Below are 10,000 nucleotides of genomic sequence, written 5' to 3'. Positions count from 1 at the left end.
GAAAAGTAGTCGGATCGTTGCACGAAAATTTATATAAGGACTATTATTACAAGATGGAAAGATTTCATGTTAAACAGAATTGCTGCATCAGTAGCATTGACCTCGTATTCTATACCGCAATAACTCTGACTATCTTCTTCTCAGAATGACTGCAATTCTATCAGAGTGGGGGTGTAATAACTCCAAGCTCACCCCACACAAAGGTGCCTTCACTATTTTTACGACGGCGGCGTCCATCTCTTTGCCGCTCATACACAAAATCACAGAGCTGACAATACAGGCCATCAAGGAAGGCTCTTCCATGCCGGCTCTCAAGGAGACGGACCCCACCTCATTGCTTATTCCGAGTACCTCTGCAACCTTCACAGTGGGGAACCTAGACCCGGACTGTGCCTCTACTCTTTTCTCTGAGAAGCTCCCCAGATTACTAGAGAGTCTTCTCAAAACGGAGTTCGAGACCAGTAATAGACTAGCTAGGTCCCTCCACTCCATCACCTCCATAGAGTCCCTAGCATTGGTTTACCCAGCGGAAACATTGTTCAGAGTCTTCACAAAGAACCTGCTGCTGTCCTACCAAATAGACCTCCATGACTTCTAGTCAGCTCGAGTTAGTTGCAGGAAGTTCGTTCTGTCTGAGGCCTCCATCAGACATGAACCGAACAGGCTGATAGCCTCTTCCTGCTGGGGTAAGAACCCTCAAAACGAAGTTGATAAGGTTCTTCAGGACGCGGCGAGGGCAAACCAAAATTTGCAAGTAAGGTGGGGTCTCTCGACCAAAAGAAGGATCGAATCCCAGAAACAGACGTTCTTCAAGAAGAAGCAGAGCTTTATTCCTTACAAGACGGTCCGGGGTAACTCGTCGACACAGTCTTCCTCTGCTTCGACTTCTCAACAACCGGCTCCCCCTCAGCAAGTAGTCTACCTCACTGCTCCCCCTGGTACACAGCCCAACCCCATTTGGATGTCCTCTCCTGCATACAACCCTACTTACGAATCCTCCGGTTCCTTTCGTGGACACCAGAGAGGAAGCTTCAGAGGTAGAGGACAGTTCCACCAGCGAGGCGGACCTAAAGCAAGGGGTGCCCGTGGAGGGAGGGGACCTAGGTTCACTCCCTCCCAATGATGTGATGCCGGTAGGAGGGAGACTTTATCACTTCCGAGACCATTGGACCTTCAGTCCATGGGCTCACAGCATAATATCCAAGGGATTGGGTTGGAAATGGTCACAGGGATCTCCTCCTCCACCAGTGACCTTCTTCCAGAGACCCACTCCCATCCTGGAAGAGTACACCCCAGAGTTACTCAAGAAGAAAGCGATCAAGCGGGTTCGATCCCTGAAATTCCAAGGCCGCCTGTTTACAGTCCCGAGGAAAGACTCGTCGGCGTTGAGGGTAGTTCTGGACTTGTCGAAACTAAACTCTTACATCCCCTGCGACAAGTTCCGTATGCTGACTATCTCTCAGGTACGGACCTTACTTCCCCGTGGGGCCGTCACCACCTCTATCAATCTTACCGACGCCTATTATCATGTCCCAGAAGCTCGAAACCTCTCTCCTTACCTAGGCTTCCTTCTCGGCAAGAAAGCCTTTGCATTCAAAGTCATGCCCTTCGGTCTCAGCATTGCCCCCAGGATATTCACGAAACTGGGAGAGACGGTGCTCGAACAACTCAGAAACTAAGGGATACAGATCATCGCCTATCTGGACGATTGGCTCATTTGGGCCCAGTCAAACCAGGAATACAACAGAGCTACGTCGAAGGTAATTCACTTTCTCGCCAAACTGGGATTCCAAGTCAATCTCCGAAAGTCTCGCCTACAACCATCAAGCCACTTCGAATGGTTAGGCATCCGGTGGGACCTTTCAAAGCACAGGTTCTCCCTTCCTCCCAAGAAGGTAAGGGAGATAGCTTCTAAGGTAAGGAACTTTCTCAAACACAAACAGGTGTCCAGAAGAGCTCTAGAACGCATCCTCGGCCTTCTCCAATTTGCCTCACTGACCGATCTCCTATTAATAGCCAAACTCAAAGACATCAATTGAGTTTGGAGAAAGAGAGCGACAATACGTTTACGAGACAAGATCTCGAAGATCCCCTCTGCCTTAAAAATGAGACTACGACCATGGTCCGAACGGAGGAACCTCTCCAAATCGGTTCCTCTACAGTTCCCCTCTCCACAAGTGACAATTCATACCGACGCGTCTCTGAGTGGATGGGGGGGTTACTCCCAACATCAGATGTTTCAGGGCTCTTGGTAACCCGCCATGAAGCAGTTCCATATCAATGTTCTCGAAGCCATGGCAGTGTTCTTGACCCTGAAGAGAATCTCTCCTCCGAGGTCGACCCACATCAGAGTGGTCTCAGACAGCACAGCAGTAGTACACTGCATCAACAGAGGGGGATCCAAGTCACCCAACCTGAATCAGATCCTGGTCACTATTTTCGCCTTGGCAGCCGACAATAACTGGTTCCTGTCAGCAACTCACCTAGCAGGAGTCCAGAATGTGATAGCAGACTCATTATCCAGGACAAAACCACTGGAATCAGAATGGTCCCTAGACATACACTCCTTCCGGTGGATACTCAGGCTGGTTCCAGGTCTCCAGGTAGATCTATTCGCGACCCAACTCAATCACAAACTCCCCTGTTATGTGACCCCGAACCTGGACCCTCAGGCGTATGCCATGGACGCATTAACCCTGGATTGGAACCATTGCCAGAAGATCTACTTATTCCCTCCAGTGAATCTTCTACTGAAAGTCTTACACAAACTCCGCTCCTTCCACGGGGCAGTGGCTTTAGTGGCACCTCACTGGCCAAAGAGCAGTTGGTTTCCTCTCCTCCTCGAGTTGAAACTCTGTCCCTTACGGATCCCATTCCCCAAACTGACCCAAGTGGTCCAAACTCGGACTGTGTCAGATTCCTCAAGGATAGCCAAAACCCTAACTTTGTGGATTTTATGAAGTTTGCTGCTCGTAAGGATGCGAACATCGACCCGAATAATGTCCTCTTTATAGAATCTGACAAAAGGGACTCTACGATTCGCTAATATGATTCGGCAGTAAAGAAACTAGCATATTTCTTAAAGAATTCAGACCATTCTGTTATGACTCCTAATTTAGCCATCTCCTTCTTTAGGTCCATATTTGACAAAGGCCTAGCAGCTAGCACTATAACCACCATTAAGTCAGCTTTGAAGAAGGTCTTCCTGGTTGGGTTTAACATTAACCTGGCGGATTCTTATTTCTCATCTATTCCAAAAGCATGTGCTAGGCTTCGACCTTCGGTTCGCCCACAAAAGGTCTCTTGGTCTCTGAATGATGTCCTCAAACTTGCCTCAGACACGGACAACGAATCCTGCTCCTATATCACTCTTCTTAGGAAGACTTTATTTCTAACAGCTTTGGCCTCGGGTGCTAGAATCTCAGAACTAGCAGCTCTTTCACGAAACTCGGAAAACATCGATTTCCTCCTTTCAGGTGAAGTACTTCTTTCTCCAGACAGGGCTAAAAATGAAGACCCCCAAAATAGGTGGTCCCCTTGGAAGATTATTCCTCTTCTCCAAGATACTTCTCTATGTCCAGTCACTACTCTCAGGGCATTTTTAACTAGAACTACTACCCGATCGTCTGGCCCCTTGTTTATCAGAGAACAAGGAGGTACCATTTCCATTCAGGGTATTAGGCAACAGATCCTATACTTCATTAAACAAGCCAATCCGGGATCATTTCCCCATGCTCATGATATCCGGTCAGTAGCAACCTCAATCAATTATTTCCAAAATATGGATTTTGATGACCTTAAAAAGTACACGGGTTGGAAATCTCCTCTGGTCTTCAAACGCCACTATCTAAAGAACTTACAGGCCCTTAAATACCCAACGGTTGGAGCTGGGAGCTGTATCTCTCCCCCAGTGATCTCTTGTTCTTCCTTTCATCCATCTCTTTTCTTCTCCCTCCTACCCGCCACTCGCACCACAACGCCGCTTCCTTGGTGGATCGTTAGCCCTAGTTTATTCCATATTAGGTTAAGATGATTATAACTTTTAATGTGTTTACCGTAAATTTAGTGTTGGGGTATTCTTAGCCATGTCAGTTTTGTTGCTTGTTGTGCTCTGATACTCGGAGACTTCCTTGTTATCATGTTTGTTTAGCCTTTTGCTCACTATGTCCTGTGGCTAGTTTATGATTTATGCTTACTTACCTTAATATAATATATGGTTTTCCTTACATGGTGTTTTTTCTCTCCCCTCATTACTAGTTATTATTGGGCTTGGAAGGCATTCTCTGGTACATTTTCACCGGCCGCCACAGGTCGACCCAGAAAAGGGATTTTGAGGAAGGAAAAAACTATTTCTGGGGAGAGACCTGTGGCGCCCGGTGAAACCCTCCCCTATTCTTTTGCACGATCCCACCCTTTCCTTTCCAAGCCATCATGTCCAATACAGAAGGATGTTGTTCAGATGGCGCTCGCGTCGGGGCGTGGGTGGCGTGGCTCTGGTAGCATAGTTGGTGCCTCTGTATCGGCCCATCCCTTTGACGAAGGAATTAACTAAATGGAAGACAGCCTAAGAATAGTGGCTTTCATGCGCCTTTGCTTTATACACGACACTCACAAGGTGCTCGCGCGAGGGTAGTAACCTCTGCATTCCATGCTTTTATCTTTCTCTGGTATAATTGGAAGGTTTTATCAGAAAAGGTATATTAGAAGGACCCCTTTTCACCGGGCGCCACAGGTCTCTCCCCAGAAATAGATTTTTCCTTCGTCAAAATCCCTTTATTACATAGTTTGCAAATCAGGTAAAAAGATACAGTATACAGCTACGCGTTTCGAGATGTTCACCTACCTTCCTCAGGCTGGAATGGCTGAGACGATGCATATAACTGGAAATAAGTTAGAATTACAATGCTGGCCAAGTGCCTTAATTCTCTAATTGAAGCGGCTTAAAGGCTTTGCAGATAATATATAATGAGGATTAGAAAATAATAAGGCTTAAGGTATCTTCATATTACAATCTCTTAAAAAACCTCAGCAAAAACCAATTGGAAAAATAACTTTCAATCAATCAGGATGAAAAACAGAGTAATATTTTTATAGTTTTGTCATTATTATTATTATTTGTTAAGCTACAACTGTAGTTGAAAAACAGCATGATATAATACCAAGGGCTCATACAGGAAAAAATAGCCGATTGAGGAAAGGAAATAAGGAAATACATAAACTACAAATGACGTAAATTCACGTAACGAACAATTAACATAAGGTATTTTAAGACCAGTAAAAACATCGAAGTAGTTTAATTGGAGATACCCTCATTTCTTTACTCTAAAGCAATGAAGGTATATATATATATATATATATATATATATATATATATATATATATATGTGTGTGTGTGTATACTATATATATATATATATATATATATATATATATATATATATATATATATATATATATATATATATATATATATAGTACACACACACACACACACATATATATATATATACGTATATATATATATATATATATATATATATATATATATATATATATATAGTATACACACACACACACACACACATATATATATATATATATATATATATATATATATATATATATATATATATACCTTCATTTCTTTAGAGTAAAGAAATGAGGGTATCTCCAATTAAACACCCAAAGAGAGATGGCTGAGCAGCATAAATAGCCAGCGCCAGCTACTCGAGGTAATCACTTAAAAACAACCGAAAGAGATGCTCATAAGTCTGAAGTAAAAAAGAAAAAAAAAGGAGGAGCTCTTCCATTTTAATGATCAGCTGAAATCCCGATTGCTCTATATGCTCAGCATATATATTGCCAGCAGTAAGAGACTGGACAGTGAACTTATGATTCAGGAATCAGAGGTTTATGCTTAGTATTATAAAAGCATTGGTTTGACTGTTAAAAGGTACCAGATTAGACATTTCAAAGCGAAATATGGAAAAACCTCGTATATAAAGCCTCGGCCTTTGGTTTAGAATGAAATAAATCAGAGGATGTGGCTTTCATTTATGGTGGGCTGAAGGTAATATATTGGCAAGATGTTTGATGTCCTGCAAATGAAATGAACAATGTGTAATGGTACCATAGCCATTAAGTCACAGGAAGAACAAAGAACAAAAGATATCTACATATTAAATCAAACCATGTTGAACCAGAACGGACACTCGGTAGAGCGCATACTTTCAGTTATAATATGCTGTATGTCATAAGATTGGCCATTGAATTACACTCATTTTGATATTAGTTTCCTGCAATAAAGAAACATATCGGTCATGATATGAAAAAAAAAGAAGGAAAAAAAAAAGTGTTCGACCTTTTCGTGACCTTGGCTTTGACTTTTCACATAATCAATCCCAAACTCTAATCATATTAACCAACAATCGGGGCTAATCATCCCACCAAAGTTCATGAGACTAGGTCAAATAGTTTTGGATTAATGCTAATCACAAACACACAGATAAACATACAAACAAATACACGCCTATCATAACATAAACTTCAAAAAACCGAAGCAGTTGTACCATGAATAGAATGCATTGGAGAGGGCCCATCAGGCAACCCACCCCTTCATGTAAGGATAACGGTGGGGAATGATAAGTGGAATAACAATTAGGTAAAAAGGATATTGATACTTTGGTGCCATGATCAAAGGATCTTCTGTGGAACCAGTCAACCACACAATTGATTTAGAACTAAAACCTTCCCTATAATGAATCTCCCTCAGGCCCTTAAATTATTAAATTCATGTCAAACCACATAGGGAGTAAGAGTGAATAGTTTGAATGTTTAAAAGTCTCTCATGAATGACAGAGGTAAGGGACAGTGCTATTGCCCTATCAAGCAGAACAATGCCCTAGAGACTGACCATATTACATATGATCAACGCCCAAGCCTCCACTCCACCCAAGCTAGGACCAAGGAGGGCCAAGCAATGGCTTCTGATGACTCAGCCGATAGACCTATACACTCCCCCGAACACCCATATCCCTAGCTCACAAGGATGGTGAGGTTGCAGTGACTCAAGCCCCAGTCTGGTAATCACCAGGCAAGGATGCTACTACCAGGCCACCATAACAGTGAATTAAATGTTATTAGATGTAAAAGCACCAGGTCCCCCCCAAAAAATGGTTGTGACAAATTACTCAGTAAAAGTCACGGACACATATAAGAAAATGAATATAGATAGATGCAGCATGCTGGTTAATACATGTAGTTTCTGAGACACATATTACTCAGCTCATATAACATAACTATTTTAATGACCAGCTTTACTTCACATCACTGAATTCTGAGTAAATCCCTTCCTTAAGACCTCTGTTTAATGAAGACATGCATCCTTTACATATATAGCCTTAATATCTCTTTAAAAGATAGATCTTCATGCAAAAACCTTATAGATTTATGGGCGAAGGAAACTAAGCAAATGGGTGCCTGAAAAATGTTTTACAAATTGACCTGGAGTACAACCCTTACCAAATTTCATTATTTAATAACGTAATAAACAAGCAAAACGATCAGGTTTGTATTTAATCTATTCTAATATTATTTATTGCAAATATTTTCTCAGTGGTTTTCTCCTCTTCAGGCTGAGCTCAACAACGTGAATGAGATTGAGCGCATCGTCAACCCAGCTGAACTGGAGAGTGTCAGTAGCCAGCTAACTCTGAGCGTAAAGCGGCACCACTTTAAGGGGCCGACTATGTCCATAAAGTGCGTGGGTCGACTGGCTGACCTCTACCAGAGGTCATCTCAGGTCATCATTAGGGAACCCTCCAGCCAGTGGTTTATAAATAGTGAGCTCTACCATACGTCAGGTGAGCTGATGAAATTTATGTGGAATAAGGAATCTCATAATAGAATTAAGTTAATTTCGAGATCCTTAGAATACTTTAAAGAGGGAGACAATCTATATGTAACAGTAGGAAACCTAAATTATAGTAAATTAAAATGTATGTGATAAACAAATGAAAACCTAAACATGATAATAGAATGAAAAAGAGGAATAATAGTAAAACAAAGAACATTTGAACTATTCAGTCAATTGATCAATATGATATGAAGTCAACCATTAGGAAAGGTCACGGTTAATAGGAAGTAAAGAATTTTAGCTTATGCAAACTAGAACGGACACTCGGTAGAGCGCATACCTTCGCCTATATCGTGTTGTATATCAGAAGATAGGCATTGGAATTATGCATATTTCTTTGAACTTGTTGCATGCAAACCAGATAAAAAATGACCACTATTGGGCAAAAAAGATGTTTTACACCTTTTAATGACCTTGGCCTTGACATTTGATCTAATCAATGCCAAAATCTATTCAAATTGATGGTGGATCATGGCCAGTCATCCCACCAAGTTTCATGAGATTCCATAAAATAGAGTTTGAGTTATGCGAATTACAAACACAGAAACACAAGCAGACATACAAACAAATAGATACACCCCTATAGAAAAGTAACCTTCGCAATAAAGTTGGCGAAGGTAATTTGCTCCTAAGAGAAATGGTCCTGATCGCATGAATGTTATCATAAAGATTATGAATTGAAGGGATCTATTGATAATGCTTTAGAGTCTATAAAAAAAAATTACAAAGGCTTATTAAATACGTTTTTAGTGGCCTTCACCCATTTAATCTCCTTTCCAGACACATATAAATAAACAAATCAGATAATAATTCAGTAATTCTAACTTGTAAAGAAATTTACATCCACTTAAAGCTACTACCTAATAAAAAGAAGAAAAAAAAATATTGAATCTAGAATTACAGATTGAATTCCACCGTGTGTTACCGTCTAGAAGAAATATAATCCCCCCAAAAGAAAAAAAAAAAAGTATATTATATAGAAATGGAGCTATTCCTATTATTCGATGCATATACTAAACTAGGAGTGTACAAGTAGAAAAAGTGACATTACAGATCGAGAATACCTAATTATTGCAGGAAATGTAAACAAAATGCATCAGTGATATCAGATGACAACATGAAATTACTCTAAGTATTGGCAAACCGTAATTCAAGAATTAATAAACGAAGATACAAATATTAACCAAAAGTATAGAATGTTGATGTACTAAAGATTATGGAGGACATGAATCTTTCGTTTAAGTTGGAATTAAACTTTGAAACTTATGAAATAGTAGTAATGGTAGCATTGGTTTTATCTTTAAGCCCAGAATCGTAATTACTCATATATAGCCCCTTCCCCTTACACATGAAATTAAAGAGGGAGTCATAAGGGGGCCTTATATACAAAGGACCAACATCTTGGATTTGAATAAGGGAAGGGGGTGTGAATCAGAACAACAAAATAAAGGAAACATTTCGTATCACATTTAAAGGAATACAAAGAAGAGAATGAGAAAGAATTATCATTATTGTTTTTATAAGCTAGGCTACAACCCTAGTTAAAAAAAAAAGAGATGTTATAATAACAAGGGTTCCAACAAGGAAAAATAGCACAGTGAGGAAAGGAAACAAGTATATAAACAAATTGCAATAGAAGTTATAACTGGAAAATACACAAGCAATAGAGAGTTTAGAATATAAAGGCAATGGATATATGGTTGATAATGGTGGGAAAAAAGTTCTACGGTGGTAAAGATGAAACAGCGCGCAAGATTTAGATGTTGAAGATATACAAATTAGGAAAATTTAGATGTTGAAGATATACAATTTAGGAAAATTTAGACGATAAGGTTGGTGAGCCATAGGACGTGGGTGTACTGTACTCTACTGTCATCTTTGGGTTTTGTCTTTCTCAAAAACCTTTTGATATCTTATTTTCATGGGTGAGTGACAGACTACCTTTTGTCTAACATTTGCTAAACCCTTATATTTTTTATAGTTTATATATGAAAGATAATTTTTAACGTTGTTATTGTTCTTAAAATATTTAATTTTACTTATTCACTACTTCTCAAATATTTTAGTTATTTCCTTATTTAATTT

General features: G+C 40.1%; 1 protein-coding gene across 1 annotated transcript in view; it reads left to right on the top strand.

The window, feature by feature from the left end:
- The window catches only part of LOC137619826 (uncharacterized), a 78,555-nt gene that overhangs the window by 66,790 nt on the left and 1,765 nt on the right, over positions 1 to 10,000 (top strand). The window contains exon 5 of the mRNA XM_068350121.1: positions 7,634 to 7,862. Coding sequence (XP_068206222.1) covers positions 7,634 to 7,862 — 229 coding nt within the window. The remainder of the gene's footprint in view (positions 1 to 7,633; positions 7,863 to 10,000) is intronic.

The sequence above is a fragment of the Palaemon carinicauda genome, chromosome 26 (genome assembly GCF_036898095.1).
Source record: "Palaemon carinicauda isolate YSFRI2023 chromosome 26, ASM3689809v2, whole genome shotgun sequence".
NCBI lineage: Eukaryota > Metazoa > Arthropoda > Malacostraca > Decapoda > Palaemonidae > Palaemon > Palaemon carinicauda.
This window is presented reverse-complemented; position numbering and strand designations above follow the sequence as displayed.